The following is a 21,087-nucleotide window of genomic DNA, read 5'->3' as shown; positions in this document are numbered from 1 at the left end:
TTGTAAATTCTTTTTTTTTTAAAGAGAAGAAACAGGATAAACATGGACATTCCATGTGCACAGACCACATTCTCTCCCTGCCTCTGCTAGATACTTTACTTATGGGATTTTAAGTAGATGTCAAGCATTTTCCACTGCACAGAAAGGGAAATTTAAGATCTAAGAAGTTTAACAATCTGGTCTAATTCCAAGTGCTTTTTGCACTACATCATACTGACTCCTTTTACATTTATTACATTTTAATTATTGGGTATAGAAACTTTTCTGAGAGGAGTAATAAATATTTCCACCTTCCTAAATATAGCTACTGACCACAATTTAACATGTTTTAAAGACTCAGGGTCATTATTATAACTACTTACTACTATCCTAGTTTTAAAATTAATAATTCTTTAATTTCATCAAGTAGTGTGTTGATGTTCACATTTCCAATTGTTTAAGTCCTTAGATTTTTTTATAGTCTTTTTGTCTAAATTGGGATCCAAATAAGGTCCACAAATTGCAATTAATTCAATCATCTTTAAAAATCTTTTTATTCTATGGATTCTCCTCCACTTCTTTCATTCTTATATTTCTTCTAATTTATTTGTTGAAGAAATTGGGCTGTTTGTTGTATAGAGTTGTCCAGAGTCTGAATTTTGTCAACTACAAACATGTTCCTCTGTCTTTATAGTTCCTATAAGTTAGCTTGTTTAGAGGCTTGATCAGATTCAGATTTAATTTAGTGGGGGAAAGGGGCGAGACTAATTCATAGGTGAGAATGTATTCTTCCATCATGAGGCACACATTTGTCTCTTTTTGTGATATTTACATCAATGCCTAGATCTATTAATTCATTAGTTGTTGAAAAATGTTGACATTCTATACTGTTTTTACAAAGTGAAGTCCCCATGGGCAAGTGAAGTACACGGCAGTTACCCTTCTCCACAATTTCACTTTCTGTGGTCTCAATCACCCGTGGTACAGCACCAGTAAGATACTTTTGGAGAAAGAGAGACCACATCCACGTAACTATTATTGAAGTATATTGTTATAATTGTTGTATCTTACTGTCAGTTGTTAATCTCTCACTCTAATTTACACATTAAACTTTATCATAGGTATGTATATACAGAAAAAAAACACAATATATATAGGATTTGGCACTAGCCACAGTTTCAGACATTCACTGGGGGTCTTGGAACGTATCTCCTGGAAATAAAGGGGGGGGCCACTAACCAATGACTCCAGACTCCTGTGCTTATTGAATTTGTATCCTGGATGTGAACATTTTTGCACCTCCTCTATCAGTAATCACGTACTGATGTTTTCAGTATATACTTGCCACTGACTGCTCCTCCTCCTTTTAGATTTTGTTGGTTCTAGTCTGCTCCATCAACTGCGACCAGACAAGAAGCTCACTGCAATGATGCAAATAAAGTAATAGACTGGAGGGCTCTCTTATCAGTCACAGGATAAGCTACACTATGCTGATTTACTAACTGATTTCTGCATTCTTGATGACGTCATGACTATTCAAGGTTAACCAGCCTCTGGAATTAGTCTGAATCAGTCACTTTTTCCTATAAGAACTTTCCAGTCCCCAGGGAGATATAACACCACATTATTTCAGGACCTCACCTTTGGATCCATTATAGGGATTTCTCTCTTTGTTCTCCTGTTACATCCCAAGGCCTAGAATAGTGCCCACCACATATATAATAAGGGCTCTTGTGAAGAGCAAATGGACAGCAACAACCTCCAAGTTTATGTGTACAAATGACCTTGCATGAGACATCAGATAAATTTTTCTAAAATTCTATTTATACAGTGTTACCTTGATGGCCTAGCACTGCCCAGTTACCTTTCCTACACTAGTAGCTGCCTTCTGGTGCTTTCCACCCTCCTCTTGTCTCTCTGCTTCTGTCCATACCACTGGGCGCTCCTACAATGATCTCTCTTTTCCCACTGAATTCCATCCACTTGTGCTTTAAACACACGCCAAATCCCATCTTCTCAGTTAAATATCCTTAACTTCAGCCTATAATGACCCCACACTTCCCTACACTGTTAGAGCAAGACACTCCTGAGGAGACTTTTCTACTTCCCACAGTTCAGGTACCAGGTAGGTATAAGTAAATATGTGAATGTTCATGGTGGAGAAAGATGGGACCAAGAGGTTTTAAATGACAAAAAGCATTTCAATTACTCTAGCTATGTCACTTACGGAAAGTTTGATTTCAATAAAATGACTATAAATCAATGCATCTCTAAACTTTCCCACCAAAGTACCCCTGATGAAAGATGCCTATAAATGCACATCCCTGGTAGTTTAGGAATGGCTGGAAAAACTCACGGGTGTAAAAATTCTTTGAAGATCCAAGCAACACTGAAACAATTCCAACAAATGCTTAATAAAGCACAGAAATGCCTCCAAGCTTATAGTCAGAAGTGTTAGTGTGAATCACATTAAGTCTGAGGCAAGGGTTTGGGCTTTCTTATTAACAATACTTTTTTAAAAAATGAACTTCTCTTCCCTACTTATTATAATCATTCTTCTCTGCTTTAGCTATGCCAAGAGAAAAATATAATTAGCAATATGAGTAATTAGTTAGCTGGTGACCAGATGGTAGGGATGAAGGACATCACCTAAGGAGGAGGTGCAAATGGAAACGGCAGGTGTCTAACCAACATGTCTGAGGGATGTCAATGCCATCCGATGACGTCATCATGTGAATTTGGCCACCCGTGTGCACAGTTTAAAGACAAAAATAAATAGTAATGGACTTCCAATTGCCACTTTAGAAAGCAGAGCTGGATGGGGCCTGTGTGTGACAACTAGCCAAGGTCCACCGAGCCACTGCTGTGGCACCGATACACACCTGTAACAGACACCGTCAGAGCAGGGGTTATGCGCCCTGACGATGACAAAAACGTGCTGAAAGTGGGATCGGATGTTTTTTGGGCTGAACGGCTGTGCTCCAGGCTCTTGGAAAACGATTGTTACAATATCATTTCCAATGTGCCGCTTCCGTAGGAGCTACAAGAAAAAATAAGCAACCAACGTAAATAACAACGCTCTGCTTTTTTTCTCCCAAATTCCCTTATGTAACTGTATTTAAAACATTCATTACTAACCAGTACATATTAGAGCAGGTAATCTACACAGTTATTGTCAATATTTCAGTCTGTCTTGTCCTTCCTTCCAAGGAAGAACACAGAAATGAATATTCTGAAATTTGCATAAAAGATATGGCCATTCAAATAGATCTAACCAATATCTGGCATATTATGCCAAGTCCCAGCATCTCCGAATCCTCAGTTTCCATAACAACAGTTTCGTTCCATTTTCACATAAGAAAGAAACTTGCCATAGGGAAGATTTTTAGAGATGAGAATGGCTGAAGTAATTACAATGCAATTTATGTTCTGGTTTAATTGGCTTCATTTAAAGAAAAAATAGCTAAGGTGTTTTCTGATACACTTTTTGTGTTCCAAGCTGGGAATGGAGAAATTAATAATATTCTAGAATGTTGTAATAATTCAAAAGCAGGTTAAATTTTAAGTTTAAACAGCTTCTTTAATTACAGCAAAAGCTGCTCAAGACCACCTTCTGTTTCACGTTAAATGGCCTTTTGGATGGGTGGCTTTCAAATTCAGGAATCCCAAATCATCCTAAGTCAGTGCCTTTTTGGGGGTTTGATTCAAAAGGGAAAAGAAAAATTGAACAAAATTGTATTTGTCGTATATACTTACTGTATGGAGGCTCTCAAAAGAGAAAAACAACTCAATGTGACATTTATATAAACTAAGCTTCTACTTATAAAACTTTTTGTTTTTTTTAAATTCTCTAGTGACATTAGAGCACACAAATTACATACCAGTAAAATCAATGATCTAGGACTGCCTGCCAGCTGGGAGAAACAATAGCCTTTTAGATGAGGGTTGAGAATTGGGAGTTAGAATATTCAGGAAATGTATTTTTAACCTTAGGAATCTAAAAGCACCTCTAACTGTCCTCTAATGAGGCAGTTTACTTCATTTCTAAACATGATATATAATCCAATGTTATGAAAATAAAGGCTGGTCTGTATTGACTGCCACACAGAATATAACAATAATTAAAGATTAATCTACTCAAGATCTTGGGCATACCAAAACCAAATACTATTTATCCTTGCATTATGCCATTCCTGCATAGATGATGTCATTGTCTTTTTTTTTTTAATGTTTATCTTTTTTGTTGATATTGTCTTTTTGTGCAATGTCATTCTTTCTTCAAAATATGGCTTGATATCTAAAAATAAATGTCTTAATAAAGAACACAAATAGAAACAAATCCATTTATCCATCTCACACTATATGTAATGAAAAATGATACTTAAAAAATGCACGGAAAAAAGATGTTCTGTTTTTTCGAAGCATAAGGCAATCTCTGTAGGAACAAATAAATTTTTAGCTAGAGAATGAAAACTTCTTAATACGTAGCAGTGTCAATTACTTTCTCATTCTGACGAGATCATAACACTTTTGCCTTGATTAGACCCTAAAATTAAATAATTTGGATAGCTGTCCATTTAAATGCCAACTCTTTCTGCCCAGCACTTCAACTCATAAACAATTAATTGAATCTTGTTACTGAATTTTTTACCTTCATAAATCTCATCTTTCTCTTCTGAGTGATCAGGCAGAAAAAGCCTTTATCTCACCTTTAAAGATCATTTGTTAATGTTCTGAAATTTTTTGTCTACTGACTGGTCAGAATAAGAAATCTAGTATATTTTTCTTTTTTTTTTTTTTTGATATAGGGTCTCACTCTGTTACCGGGCTAGAGTATGGTGGCATTATCTTAACTCACTGCAACCTCAAACTCCTGGGCTCAAGTGATATGCCTGCCTCAGCCTTCCGAGTAGCTGAGACTACAGATGTGTGCCACTACACCTGGCTAATTTTTTAATTTTTGTAGAGATAAGGTCTCGCTATATTGCCCAGGCTGGTCTTGAACTCCTGGCCACAAGTGATCCTCCCACTCTGGCCTCCCAGAAGTACTGGGATTATAAGCGTGAGCCACTACACCTGGCCCAGAAGTCTAGTATATATTTCTTAGCATGTTTTCCTCTCCAAGAGATCTAGAACTTGGAATTTGCATAAAACAAATTGTCAACAAAGTATGAATCAGGGAGTTTATCTTAAAATAGGTTTATTTCAGATTTAAAGCTGATTCATTGCTTTGCTTCCTGTTTTTGATTATTTTAGTGATCATGAAAGGCAAACTTTGTTACCTAGATTTGTTATTTAATCAAATCTAAATCGATAGAGTTAGATTAGTGTTTGGTTAAATTCTGTGCAAGAGGATGTGACTCGTTCTGCAGCTGGCCTGTGTGCTGTCAGCACAACTGACAGACAAAAATCCATGTCCATTTTAAGGTCAAAAGTATAACTGCACTGATGTTGAAAGGAGAGTTTGTTAGCTCTCTGGTTCTTCTCAATTTCAGTTTGGTATTGTTTATTTTGAAATATTTTTTAATACCAACAACTGCATATTCTCTAAAACAATACTAGCAGTTTCCATTTTGCTCTGTAACAATCTGTCACTTCTTAGTTTCCACATTTTAACTACCTCACAGTTTAGTAAATAGGCATTGAGCTTTCAGACCATCTTGAGAGGAACCCTGTGCATGCTGTATGCACACGCAATCGTTATCTATGTTCCTTGCTGTCTCCTGATAAACGTGTCATGAAAGAATATTATTCTCAGATTCTGTTGACATTTATTTTGACTTTTCCCTAAGTGAGTACACTAAATCTCCTTTGAAATCTAAAATGAAACATCACTGCTTTCCCACTCTGTGCACTGGCCTCTTGAGAAGAAACTTCACCCACTTGTGTATGTTCTTCGCAACCCTGCAGAGTCATCTAATCACCAATGATTTCAACTTGTTCTCTTCAGATTTCATGAAAATCTCAGTTCCCCGTGGGTGAAAAGCAAATGATTAATTCACAAAGCCATCCAGCTGGCTGTTAACCTAGAATTTGTGTCTCTTCATTTGTGTGCAGCTCATTTGCTATTCCTTCCTTCCACAAAGCACAAAGCTTCCTGCTGCTGTGACAGGTGCAACAGGAAATTCTGGGTTATGATTTTACAAATTTGCCACTTAGGCTTCTGGGGAAAATGAAACAAGGGTGAAAACACAAATAACGTGAGGATCTCTTACCTGTTGCTTGTTGTTAGGTGTGTACGGCAGCATGGTGGAGACATGGAACATAATTTCACAGTCTTTGTATGTTGTGTACAGAGAATGGGTTCCAGTGGAGTCAGCTACAGTTAAAAAAAAATATATATATATATATATAATGACGAGATGACCATAAGAATAGAAAAAATAATTCATTTAAGAGAAATACCTCAAAAGAAAAAAAACAAAGGAAATGATTAAGGATGAAAAGATTCTAGACAAGAGCACTCGAGGTATTCTCACCCAGTTTTTGGTACCTGATCCTCTCTGGCAATCTAGTGAAGCCTATGGATTGGATCCCTTCTCAGAATAATATTTGTAAAACCGTAAAATACTTAAGATTTCAAAAGAAATCAATTATACTGGAAAATATAATTATCAAATAATTTTTAAATGATATGCACAAGATTTATAACAAGATTTAGCAATTGGTCTAATACCTGCTATAATCTTGAGGAAGTGATGAGCACAAACAATATTTTAAGATACCTGCAATAACAAATATGATATGAAAATATCTGTGCTTTGTATTGGCAATAAAATCAGAGGTAGAGCTTATACTACTGTGGTTTGTTGCCGATGTTCATAATTGAAAGAGATGCTAAATTTCAACTTGGGGTCAGTGAAAATAAAGATAAAAGTTCCCATCTAAGTTCACAGACCCCTGAATTCTGTCCACAGATATTATGGTAAGAACCCTTTTTCTAATACTTCCAATTCGAGCAAGGGAACTGTTTTGTTCTTCACAAATAGATGGTAATTTAACAAGACTAAAGAACAAAGGCATTATAGCAATATCCCCCCAAATTTTTTTATAGACTTAGGTATGTTGTGCTCTCAACATCTTTAAGGAAAAAACTCCCACTACTGCCTTAATCATTTAACAAAGTTTCAGAATCAATGTGCCCACAAATACCTGGAAGCCCGAAAAGAGAGTTATTAACTGCCCAACTGAATGGAAACATTTGTTTAGATTCCGAAGGACCTGGACTGATGGGATGCAAAAAGAACAGAAGTGCACTTCATTCTTCTCTTGGTAAACTCAAATCTCCATCAACCATATTTTTGAGCATCAGAGCACTTCACTGCATTTCAGAGAAAGGTGCTGTAAGACAAAGCCTCTGGCATATACCAAAAAGCAGCAGTTCTCAAAATTTAGTATGTACAGCATCAGCTGGAAAACTAGATTAACAGGCAAATTCCCAGAGCATCTATTCCTTTTTATTTATTTATTTATTTTTTAATATTCCCAGAGCATCTATTCCTTTTTATTTATTTATTTATTTTTTTATGAGACAGATCTTACTCTGTTGCCTCAGCTAGAGTGGCATCATCATAGCTTAGCACAACCTTAAATTCCCAGACTCAAGTGATCCTCCTGCCTCAGCTTCCCAAGTGGCTGGGACCGCAAGTGCACACCATTAGGACTGGCTAATTTTTCTATTTTTTGCAAAGATGGGGTCTTGCTCTTGCTCTTGCTTGGGCTGGTCTCAAACTCCTGATCTCAAGCAATCCTTTGCCCTCAGTCTCCCAAAGTGCTAGGATTACAGGTGTGAGCCACTGCACCCAGCCCAGGAATCTATAATAGACACTCCCTAATAATTCTAATGCAGTAGGCTCCATTGCCCTTAAGTATTTCTCTAAGAATAAACCACCATTGTAGCTTGCAGACAAACTTCTAAAGATGTTCTAAAATCCTGAGTCTCAAGCTTGCGCTTGTTGGAGGATCTTAATTTTGAAGCTGACATAAAATGCAAAGGTTTAATAACACGCTAGATACAGAATAAAGCAGAGATGACTTTTCAAAAATTGCAAAAATATGTACCAACATATAACTATCCAAGAAAAATATCTTCTAAGCATTAATGACCACCAAAAAAAAAAAAAAAAAAACCAAAAAAACCAAACAAAAAACCCTGCATATTGCTACAATTACTTCATTTGAACTATGTGAGACAGGTCTTGAGCATGAAGAACTTATCTACTGTTAAGGACCCTTGCTATAAATATCTGTAGAACGGATTACTACATTTTAAAACTTTAAAGTGAATGTGTCAGCTTTGACATGTACTTTACATGTGTTTCAAGTCAATTTTAAGCAAAATTAATGAACTAGAAAAAAAGGTTGTCACCCGGCATTCATTTATTACATTTTGCTTTGTACGTCTGTCTAATTCTAGAAGGATTACTGCCAGGGAGGAAAACGCTACGGAGAGCAACCCTGAAGACCCTGTCTTTCTCCCCTCACCCCCCACCCCTTTCCCCTGCACGCCTCATTTCATGCGACGACGTGGGCTCCTTGACCAGCCTTCTTCTGGGGACCTTTAGAAACCCCAGAGTTTTGCTGATAATTTTCAGCAGCTTAAAAACAGTTTCAAAAGTTTCAGAGATGAAACGACAGCCAAAATAATGAAACTTTCCTTTCTGAGAAGAAAGGAATTCCAAAATCCTGAAATTCCTATGCGCATAATGGAGTTGCGATACTTTACCAGGGAGAATGGAAAAAGAATGTTTGTTATAATTTCTAAATAATAAGGCATCCAATGTTGTTACTACATTTCTAGTGACCATGAAACCCTGAAACCATGAAAGTTTTAATAGCATGACTATTGGGAAAATAAAAATTAGGAAAGAGAAAAAAAATATTCTTTTATCTGGTTAAAGAGCAGTATCTTGAGCAATTTCTAAAGGGACAATGTGCTTGCAAAAAGAAGGATGAAAGGATAATGCTATTGCATATTTGTATGGAGCTTCAGAACTTACAAAGTAAATTCAAGCATTATATAGGTCACCTTGGCAATCACTCGATCCACCTCCAAATTACACTATCAGTGAGTGGCATATATCCACCAATATGGTCAGTACTCTACAGTTAAGTCACGTAGAAAGTAAAACTTATCATATCCAAACTAGATGATAATAAGAAGACACTGAGGAATGATAAGACTATTCTTCTCAGCTGGTTTGAAAAAGTATGGATTAGTGATAATATCCTACATTAAGCATGTCTATTTGAAGATGACATGAACAGGTTAGTAAATTTGTAGAGCAGTTTCAGGTACAGCCAATGTCATAACCACCCTTGACTTCTCTTTGGACTCAACTCTTTTGCTTTGAGGTAGTCTAAAGCTTGGATGATAAGGCATGCATCTGAATCGGGAAAAAGTCATTAAACTTTCATATAACTACTTCTTGGTCATTAAAGGGTATGTTTGAATTAGGAAAAGACAGATGAAGGAAAACAAGCTTATGTAATTTGATTTTTGGAAAGTTCCTAGTTTTAAATATTTATGAACACAAGGAAAAAGTAATCTCATTAATTAAATGTGTATGACTAATAAAGTAAATAGAATGAAGAAAGCTTAAGCTTGGTTGTCAACGTCCTCACAACTATAAAACCCATCAGATGCAAGACAAAAATCACAGGCGGGTTGTGGGTCTGATTCTTATCCATAGTTTGAAATATTAGAATTGTCAGCTGGCTGCTGGGGACCATGTATTGGAGACCCCCATGGTGTAGTCAGATACAGACAGATCTCACATCTAGTCAATCTTGCCGCAGGGTCTGGGGATGCAGAAGCCAAAGCTCAGAAGCACAGCAGGGGCCAAGTAGTCACTTCTGGAACACTGGCAGGTATCCAAGAGGAGGCAGGCTTCGGGTCTGGTGGCACCATCTCACTCACTCTCTAACGAAGTATTGGGGGAGGTCAAGAATTCTACCTGCTCTGACATCTACTGTATTTGCTAATCTTTTAAATCAATGTATCTTTAGCCATCATCAGGAGATCGGTTACTTTACTTCAATAAGGACGGGATCAGGAAGAGTCTGTAGTCCTACCCTTTGCTATGGCAGGCAAATTTACACTGTGTTAGTTCCAGTAACGTGTGATTGTACATGGGTATGCATGTGAGGTTCAGGGCTTCTCAAAATTGCTAAACTACTGGGAGAAAAGGACAGAGATGATGTGGGGCTGGTACTTAGGAGTCAGCTGCTACCATTTTCTGCTTTCTGTTCGCATTGCAAGATACCTGTAATTACCTGGATTCCCAACTTGAAAGTAAGATGATCTGAGTCTGAATGCCAATGGTGTCATTTGCTAAAAACAAGTCACAAACAAGTCACTTCACTTGTCTCTTCAATATTCTCAATGTTGTGAGCATTAAACGAAACAGTATGTATGAAAGTGCTAGCCTCAGAAAAGATGCTCAATAAATACGTTGGCTGGAATTTAGAATTTTGTGCAGTTAAGGTAAACAGTGTAAAGGTCCCTTGAAAAGAATCCTTTTCTTCATTTGTCAGTCTGTAGAACTCCAAATAGCCCTTTGCATGTGCAAAGCACTTAAGCAGTGCTAGTTGTCCCTTTCCATATCAAAGTTTAGATATTCAAAATAAAGAAGGATTTATTTTCTTTATGAAGCCTTACATCTCCTGTAAGACCCTGAATCTCAATTGCCTTTGTAACACTGCTGAGAAAATGGAGGAGGTAACAAGCGTTCACGAATATTGCAGCAAACCAATGAGGGCAGGGCTTTGAAGGAATGTTTTCCAGAGGGCTTGTAAGTCTCCTGTGTACTGACCTGACAAGCCTTGGTCAGGAAATAATTTCCCAAATAATAATCCATGTGCACAGCTTAAAATGAGGGTGGTCTCCAGCTTTCAAATAACAAACTGCTTGGTGGGAAGTTTATTTTTGTATTTACTGCAGTGTGAGGGAATGGTAATTATCTAGAGGATATGTCATCCAAATAAGGAAACAAAAAAAGGAGGAAAAAAATCCCCTATTGAAAATTTCTTCATTGCAGAATTTTTCCAGCCTATGACATATTTATTTGTAGCTTGTTTGTTTGCTACAAGTCCTTATTTCTGAGCTAAGAAAATGGATTTTGCAGAGATAATTGGGGAGAAAGGCGAAATGGTTCAATAGTTCCATCAATCCTTCCTTTCCTTGGCCTGTCTCTTCTTTGCAGAAGTACCAAAATCTGAATATAAACATATGACAAGTAGAGCTATCTCAAGAGATGGTTTGAGTATTGTTGGCCCAAGACTTGACTGAGGGGAAGACATAGGCAAAAGGCTGGGCTTGGGTCTTCACTGTGCTTAATTCTACATTTATGCTTTCTCTGAACACACCATTAACCATACCACTAGGATCCGTTCTATTTCCCTAATGCTTACTGGCTGTCTAGCCATGGGCATGTTAGTTAATTTAAAGAAGCCAATTCTGTAAAATGGGGATAACTGGTATCTAGCAGACTCTGCAGGAATTAAATGAGATGGTATATATATCAAAAGCATCTGGGACTTCTGCTTTCAGCCACAACAAACTACTTGATACAGGACCCACCTTGCCACTGTAAATAACAAAATACGTGAAATAACTGTTTTCAGACACTGGACACTAGGCAGCACTGGACTGTGATCTTTGAGAAAACACAATCAAAGGAGATGAGACCTACGATCCCCTCAGCTTTCTATCTTGAGCACTTCTAGGACAACAGCACAGAGCAGGGCTTTGGAGGTGGAAGACGAGACAGACTGGAGTTCAGGAGGTCTGAGTGGCTGTTTGCCAGGAAGAATACCAAAGAGAAGGAAATCTCATAGTGAAAGAGGTTCAGAAATCTGAATAGGGGTTCCCTTGAGTTTTGGGATGAATAATAAGCTGCATATGTATAGAGTTAAATTCCAAAAACCAAGCAAAGAAAAACTGTTAAGGAAAGACCAACTTCCAGAGAATTGTAAGCCAGACAATTCCTACAGTTCACACAGGGTTGGAAGACACCGGAGTTCCGACCAGCCAAAGTGGAGACATCTCACTGAATGTGCAGGTGTTCAGGGGCAAGAAAAGTCACGCCTTCATAGTAGGGCTAAATTAAACAGAGAATAAAGGCTACTCAAGGCATGCTTTAGCAAAGCTTCAAAACAAGCTTCGTAAGAATCAAGCTGTTCTGTAAGTAACTTAACTGCCTTCCCAAACAAAACTCAACCATGCACCATTCATGATATCCAATATATAATCCAAAATAACCAGACATGTGAAGCAGTAAAATGTACCCCAAAGCAGGATAAAACTCATTAAAACAAGGAAACCCAAAATGACAGAGATGATGGAATTGGCAGATGAAGACTTTAAGACAACTATTATAAACATGTTCAAGGATTTAAAGGACAGCATGAACCTAGTGAGGAGACAATGGAAGATATAAAAAAGATTATCAAATGCAACTTCTAGCCTTGAAATACAGTATCTTTTTTTTTTTTTTTTTTGAGATAAGAGTCTCACTCTGTCCCCAAAGTTAAAGTGCTGTGGTATCAGCCTATCTCACAGCAACCTCAAATACCTGGGCTCAAGTGATCCTTCTGCCTCACCCTCCTGACTAGCTGGGACTACAGGCATGTGCCACCACACCCAGCTAATTTTTTCTATTTTTAGTAGAGATGGGGTCTCACTCTTGCTCAGGCTGGTCTCGAACTCCTGAGCTTAAGCAATCCTCCTGCCTTGGCCTCCCAGAGTGCTAGGATTACAGGCGTGAGCCACTGCGGCTGGCCGAAATACAGTATCTTAAATGGAAATTTCACTGGGTTGAATTAACAATGAATTAAGACACTAGGGAAGAAAATAAAAACACAATGAGCTTGAAGATATATTAATGGAAATTATCCAAACTGAAGCACAGAGGGAAAGTTTGAAAAAAAAACAACGAACAAAGCCTTATTAACCTGTGGTACACTAGTGATATAATATGTATAATTGGAGACTCAGAAAGAAGGGAGATGGGACAGAAAAAATAAAGAAATAAATAATAGCAAATAGTATTTTAATTTGATGAGAACTACAAATCCACAGATTCAAGTGACATCTACAATGGGAGAGATCCTTGAGGAACATTTGTTCTTGAAACTTTTTTTTTAAATGAAGTTAAATAAAGTGTGGTGAGATTACATTACAGCACACACAGCAAAGTCTTATCTCTGGTGGTGCTGGAGGCTGCTGGGGTGGGCAGCGGCTGCCTCTTGCCTATTTTGGTGACCTGTTATTTTTTTTAATATGGGTTTAAATGACAAGGCTAATAATGGACTCCTCTAGCTTTTGCTCCTTTTAGCTTAGGGTAAAGGAGATAATTTTGCATGCTGCTTTCTTTGGGGCTTTAGAGTGAGCACACTTTCCTACTTTTTGTTCATTTTAGGAAATCTGACACCCTGAAAGGACAGAAAAGGACACTTGTCTGTGAATCCTTCTCAGGAGCTATGCCTTGAAAGGTTAGATATGCTTCAAGAAGTTGAGCTACTTAAAGGAGAGTAGCTCAGAGAAAAAGAACTCTTCCCTGCTGAATGTATTACATAATTCTAAAACTACAGTTGGAGGCAGTTTGCTAATCGAGGCTCATTCCCCTCTAGCCTTTGTACTGGTTGGGATATTAGGGGAAATCGTGCACAAAGTACTTACTTTTCTTATCCCACTGCCTTACTAGATGCACATTGCTTAACTATGCTCTAGCTACACATTTCTTACATTGCCCTTCATCATCAAGAGGTGGCTGGGAATATGTAAATACACAGAAATAATACACAATCTTATCAAGTCCCAACTGGACCATTCATTTATGGAAGCACGGGGCTTATTACACATTCTCGTCTCAGATCCTTTCAATAGTTCTTTGTGGTGATGATAATTTATACAGCACAACAAACTGGGACAACATGAGTGTATTATACAGAGTGAATATCAGAATATCTGGATTAAAAAAAGTTTAAGGGCATATCGAGATTTAACATTTTATGTAGTTGCGAGCAGAGTATAGAATGTTAAAATAATATTTAAGAGGCTAGGCTATTTATGGGTTTTAATAGTCTCTCTTGCATGTCGTTTCCAAGTTGGCAACAGCAAAACCATGGCAACAGGAAATTCTTCCCTGCACTGGAGTTTATGAATGCTTTTCTGTTTTCATGACTCAACTCCTTATTTAATTTCCTGTACCGAAAATCAGAGAGATTACTATAGACTGCAATACAGATGTGCTAATCCAAAGACCCTGTCAAAGAAAAACAGGTCACAGGTGTCTATGGATGGATTTTGAGATAAAATTTAAAACTGCCTCCATGTAGACCTGCAGCAGAAGTCAACATATTCTAACTCAAACAGATATTTGAGAACTTAACTATTTTATTAACGACTTGGGGGACGGCAGTGGACAACTTTGTAGGTTCATGCACCATAGTTAAACAGACTGTTTCACTGTTGTGGTTTTAATCAGCACATTTTATGAGACAGACTAACAGCAAAGCTAAAAAGCCTATGTTCTTAGAGATTAAGGTAGACTATTAACAATAACAACAGAAACAAAAAACCTATGTATTAAAGAATGCAAACATCAATAAGAAAACCATACAAAGGCTGACTACATAGATAAGCACGAAGATTATGAAATGAATTAATGAAAGTCAAAAATTCTAGGGCTTATAATCAGACGGCTGTAAGTTTCTGGAGTTTTTCATTACCCTGACATTCAGCTAAATGCAACGAAATTTATACGATGCTATCCAGGAGTAATTCTGTATGATTTGTGGTCATTGCCCTACTCCATCCATACCTATGATAACATTATTTTTTACAGTCCAATTCTAGCCACTTTGACAATGATCTTCAACGGTTCTGGCGCTACCTTGCCCCTCTCTGGCCTTCTCTTCCCCTACCGCCAACAGTTTTCTGCAATAAATGGCAATGTTGTTTTATGGATAATTTAGCAAATGCACATCAACTCAGCAGGAGAAAAATACGCCTAGCAGGAGGGTGTAAGTATTTCTTACTTTTGGTGTCAAGCTGTGCACGATACTTCTCAAATCCCTTGAGCCGAACTCGTTCTCCCAGTAGCTGAAGGAATTCCTCAAAGGCCGGGCCGGCTGATTCATTGTTGTACATCTCTTCTTCAGTGCTCTGTCCGGCTTTGCAGTACATGATGCCTACTTTCTGCTGATAGTTCAGCTGTAAGGCAGGCAATACAATGCATATAAATACAGGCAGATCCACTTTGTCCCACTTAAAACCTAACAAAGTCCTGTGGCACATGCCCAGGAAATAGCTAACATCTTTCCTCTCTTGAAATCCTCCTGTTTTAATTCTTCTGTCTCTGATCCAAAAAATACACTGGAGCAAGTATCTATATTATTCATGAATTAAGAGAAAAGGCCAGAAAAATAAATTAAAATTTCCTGTATGTCAAAAGCATGCATCATTAGAACAATGTTGATACTTTATAATTTTAATTGATTACAAAGTACAAAATGGGACTATAAAAAAATAGCCTGATAATGAAAGGCAATTCTTTTTCCAGGATCTCTCCATTTTACAAAGTGAGGCCTCTATGAATCTAAAAGCAGAGATCCACTCTATAAACCATACTTTAAAAATAAGTTGTTTTGCACGAAAAAGTTCATTAATACTTTTGCAAAAAAGTTTGTGTAGAATTATAAAACATTTATCTCCCAACACCATTTTTTCCAAGATATTGTATTTCTTTCTCAAATGCAGTTAAAATGAAGCATTCAAGAGATTTAAATATGGAATAACAGTAATCAAAACCTTTATTCATCATTTTTCATTATTCATCATTAAGGTGGTACTGGTCATTTAACAAGAAATGAGTTTTTGACATAAAAATTTAGACTGAATTCTCCAGTGACACGAGGACAATTCTTGTCACTTAATCCTATTTCCAGAGTGGCACTCACTGCAACCACGGCATCAGTAAGGTCTGATCTAATAAAAGCAAAGGGGGAAGGGAAGAGGTGAAATTTTAATAGCCAACATTTATTGAATACCTACTATATGCCAAACACTATGTTAACTTCTTATCCTCATAACAGCCCACAAGGCAAACATCACCCCGGTTTGACAGAGAAGCAAAGAGCAGGTCAGAGAATGGAAGAGAAAGTAACAAGTCCAGAAGGAGAGACACCAGGTCACAAGTCGTCTGTCCTGGGACTCGGCTCCATCAAACGTCACCAGGACTCACCAGGCTCGTCCTGCTCTACTTTTATCACTGCACCATATGTCTACAACCTCTTATTTGCAATTCTGAAGTTGAAAGGTAAAAACCAAATTTAAGCAAACACATTTGGCAGCAAAACTTGATATGGGGCTGACATTAGTACTTTAAATGTATTCCTCTTTGTGTGAATATTCATATTTCCTCTGCATAAATATTAATGTGTTTGATTGTGGGGTACGGCCCTAGATTCCACTGGGAATATTATTATATGGCATATGCATTTTATCACCCTTTTAAAATCTGAAAATTTCTGAATTTTGAAACACACCCAACTCCTGCCATTTTACATGAAGGGACTATGAACCTGAACTACCTTTGTTAACTTTCCAAACCAAATGGTTCAGAATAGAGGTAACAGAAAATGGCATGGGGAGGGGAGTGGGGGAGCTTTGCTTATACTGCACCCTGCTTGGTTGACAAGAAAGCTCAACAGCCACAGACAGCAGAGCTCCTGGACTACTGTAACTACACATAATGGCCTCTATTTTACCTGCTCCAGTGGATGGAAGGTAAAGTTCGAAGTCTGACACTTGCAAATAACTGGATGTACTAATATTGGAATATTTTTAAAATAGCATACAACCTGACATTATTGTTACTTCTGCTTCATTTTAATTATTAACAGGAACACATTCAAGACTTTGTTCATTTTTATATACCACACTAAGGAAAAAAAAAACAAACCAAAAATGAGGGTAAAACTTGTTGCACACCACTGACATTTGACCTCTTTCTCAGCTGGGTTGCTTCTAATGCCTGCGTGTGGCTAATGCTTGGAGGGATATACTCCCAAGGTACAGGTTTCACCTTGGCTTTAGAATTGAGCTGAGTGCCCTATTGCATCTCAATGAATAAAAAGGCAGTGGTAGTTTCTAAGTCTATTACAAAAGAAGTCCTCAATACAGCCAAATCCCAGGACTGGTCATTATCTGACTCCCCCCCTCCAGGGAGAACTAACAAAGAGATAAAGCAATCTGGGGAAAGGAAGGGGCTTTAAGTTATATGTTGTCTGGCTGTGCCTTCCAGATCAGCCTTCACATGCAACAATGCAAAACAAAAGTCACCCTAATCAATGGAAAGCACTGCAGTGACATTGAATTTGTGGATGTCACTTTAAAACTTCTTAGATAAAAGCTGAAGATTTCACTGTGCAACATTTAAAGGGATTCATTTATGCTAAAAAAAAAAAAAAAGAGTTTGCTTCAGAAAGAAGATAAGAAAACTTCCCCCTGCGCTGGACAAGCAGAATCCAAGGACAATGTGCCCCTGCTTTTGACTGATTTCTCATATCCTAGTGAGTCCCACCTGCAGATAGAACGAGCTGGGTTTGCCAGCTGTGAACGGAATGCTCCTTCTAAGAGGATTAGGAAAACTCATCAGAATGTTCAATTTCCTCTGGTTTGAAACTGTGCCAATGTCATCGGCTCTATCCTCAAAGGTGACAGTATGACTGTATCCTTGATTCCTACTCCAATTAAACCAAAGGTAGGTGGCATTCTCCAAACTCAGGTCCCTACAATCCTTAGTTAGAAATCATGTTCCTTGCCAGAAGGAGAAGTTGTTAAGGAGGAGTTATGTAAAAGTAATAAGGAACATTCCAAGGGAAGGAGCAAATGTAAATGGAGTTAAAGCTACGGTTTGAAGATTCTGGATTGTTACGAGGTTACATAAACCAGTGTTTTTCTTCTTTGAGAAACACAAACATATCTGTGTGGGTTTATGTACATGAATATACAATACTTTAATATAATGTTCAAAATAGAGTTGTGATGACACTAGAAGCCATCCTGGGAACAGGTTGGGTTTATCCAAAGTTTAGGATTTTGCTCTGGATAATCTCTGGGTCATTTAACAATGTTTCACGGATGGAAGTGTTTGGGCACTCAACAAATGTTTGTATTTATAAAAAGTGGTGATGGTCAGTCCGATAGGACAAAGGCTACACTTGAGATGAAGGTCTTGAATCTCAATGAAATAAAGTATCTTTCGACACCTACCAAAACCGATGTGGGCTCCCACAGCTGCGAACCAACAGTACATAAATTTGCTCTTCCTCTCATAAAGTAAGCACTTTAACACAGAATCAAAGAGACAGACACTGCAATCTGCCTTACCTGCCCCTGAGTTCCTGGAAAGGAGGATGATAAAGTCAGAGCCCTTTACCAGGAGAAACAGATTTGAACAGTCAAGTTCTCAGAGACCTCTTAAGAAGTCCTGCATTTCACCCCACCTTCCCTGGTGTCACGCCCAAGGAAGGCCACTGGGGCAGCACAGACTATGAGGACAGCCCAGGTCTTACATCCTTATAAAACCTTTAACGTTGTCTAATTTAATCTAGACATTTTAAATGGTCACAATGAGATATTTCACTGTGCAACAGTTCTCAAGGTGTGAATTGTGAACTCTTGAGACCCTTTTCAGGGGAGGGAGCGTGATGTCAAAACTATCTTCATAGAAACATTAAGAGGCTATTTGGCATTTCCCACTGACATGTGCGCTGATTGTGAGTCAAACTGCTGGCACCTTAGCATGAATCAAAGCTCTGGCACCAAACTGAACCAGTACTCACTGCATTCTTTTTCACTGCTGTATACTCACCCCCTTCCCAAATAAAAATCCAATACCTCTTGTATTTTCCTGGATAGAGCTGGAACCCATTCTACTAAGTGAAGTACCCCAAGAATGGAAAAATAAGCACTGCATGTACTCACCATCAAATTGGTTTCACTGATCATCACCTAAGAGCACATTTACGAATAACACTGATCGGGTGTCGGGCAGATGGTGGGGAGGGGATGGGTGTATACATACATAATGAGTGCGATGTGCACCGTCTAGGGAATGGACATGCTTGAAGCTCTGATTCGGAGGGGGATGGGGGGCAAGGGCAATATATGTAACCTAAACTTTTATACCCCCATAATATGCTGAAATAAAAAAATTTACAAAAAAAAGAAATGTCCTTGTTAAAGCAATAAAGTACTAATTTTTATTAAATCTAGATGGACACCTGAGTATAAGCTTTTTAATATTCTATGTGATAAAATGGGGAGTATGCATGAAGCATTTGTTGCCTATTAAAGTACTTTATGATGGATACTCAAGGAAAAGCATTTGTTCAACTGAGTTGCAAGATGAACTAGTTTTTTTCATAGAAGACTGTGGCAGACAGAATAATCATCACCACCACCACCACCACCACTGCCCCCCCCAAAGATAGCTACACCCTGATCCCCGGATCCCGTGAAAATGTAATGTTACAGGGCAAACGGGAACCAAGGTTACAGATGTAACTAAGATTGCTAATCAGCAGACAGGGAGTGTCCTGGGTAATCCAGGTGAGCCTGGGACATCAAGGTCCTTAAAAGTGGAAGGCAGAAAACAGTGATCAGGAAAGGTGTGACCATGGAGGCAGGGTCAGAGGGGTCCAACACTGCTGGCTTTGAAGATGGAGGAGGGTGCCACGAGCCAAGGAACGTGGGTGGCCTCCAGAAGCTGGGAAAGGCTCGGACACAGATTCACCCCTAGAGCCTCTGGAAAGGACCACAGCCCTGCCATCACCTTGATTTTATCAGTGAGACCCATGTTGAATTTCTAACCTAAGGAACTGTAAGATAATAAATTTGTGTTGTTTGGAGGCACCAAGTTGGGGTACTTTTTTATAGCAGCAATAAATAATAAAAACATGATTCTTATTTGAACTACCAACAGACAAACTACGGTTATTTAGACTTGAGTATGTGGCAGATACTGTCCTGAAAATAAAAAAAGGGAGCCTGTTACTTCAGGAAAAACAACTGATGATACTTCTTGCCAATAATAAAATGCAAGCTTTGAATTCTGGAACAGCTGTACCTATCATTGTGAGCCTGAGAGGTTCCCAACACTTAAAGATCAATGGAACATTTTCATTATTGCAAAATGAGTCAACACATACAAACTCTGCATAAGAGAACGAATATTTTCCAAATGACCAATGCATGAAATTATAAAATCATGCATGGGTAAAAGACCCATTCAAAGTGCACGAAAGGCAATGAATTTTTATTTTAACAGAGTACACTCATATGGTTTCAGATTCTACACTGCCATTAACCTTTAAGAAACTACCATTTGTTGAGTTTTGGTGTTATATCAAAGAAAAATATCCACAACTATCTGAAAGGGTCATAAAATACTCCTTCCTTTTCCAAGTACATAAACTGTGTGAGACCAGATTTTCTTCATCTACTCCAACCAAAACAACATATTGCAACAGACTGACAGCAGAAGCACATATGTGAGCCCAACTGCCTTCTATTAAGCTAGACATTAAAGAGATTTGCAAAAGTGTCAAACAATACCATTCTTTGCACTAATTCTTTCTCATTTTAGAAATCTCTACACAAAAAAATTATTTATATTAACATGCAATCATTTTATTGTTGCTAATTTAAAATGAATAACTCAATATTTTTAAATTTTCATTTTGGTCTTAATATGGTAAGTACACATAAACAAAAAAGTCACCTAAGCAAAAGCTCTTTGGGGTCCTTAATAACTTTTAAAGAAAAGTAATTCTGAGACATAAAAGTCTGAGAACTGTTATCACTGTGCTTTATTTTGCATTTCTCTAATAACTAAAAAAGTCACATACCTTTTCTTATGTTAATTGGTTATTTTGATATCCTCTTTTTTGCAGATCCTTTCAAGATTTTTCCCTTTGGGTGCTGTTAAGATTTTCTCTTTATCACTAGTTTTAAAAAATTTGATTATGATGTGTCTTGGTGTAGTTTTCTGCATGTTTCTTATTCTTAGAACTCATTGAGCTTCTTGGATCTGTGAG

At 37.8% G+C, this 21,087-nt stretch overlaps 1 protein-coding gene across 2 annotated transcripts in view; it reads right to left on the bottom strand.

The window, feature by feature from the left end:
• SIPA1L1 (signal induced proliferation associated 1 like 1) overlaps positions 1-21,087 on the bottom strand; it is a 355,295-nt gene that overhangs the window by 78,344 nt on the left and 255,864 nt on the right. For both annotated transcript variants that reach the window (XM_069488451.1, XM_069488458.1), the window contains 3 exons: positions 15,022-15,196; positions 6,195-6,298; positions 2,862-3,019 (listed from right to left, as the gene is read on the bottom strand). In XM_069488451.1, coding sequence (XP_069344552.1) covers positions 2,862-3,019; positions 6,195-6,298; positions 15,022-15,196 — 437 coding nt within the window. The remainder of the gene's footprint in view (positions 1-2,861; positions 3,020-6,194; positions 6,299-15,021; positions 15,197-21,087) is intronic.

Source organism: Eulemur rufifrons, chromosome 2 (assembly GCF_041146395.1).
Source record: "Eulemur rufifrons isolate Redbay chromosome 2, OSU_ERuf_1, whole genome shotgun sequence".
Lineage (NCBI taxonomy): Eukaryota > Metazoa > Chordata > Mammalia > Primates > Lemuridae > Eulemur > Eulemur rufifrons.
The sequence above is the reverse complement of the archived record's forward strand: the minus strand, read 5'-3'. Positions and strand labels throughout refer to the sequence as shown.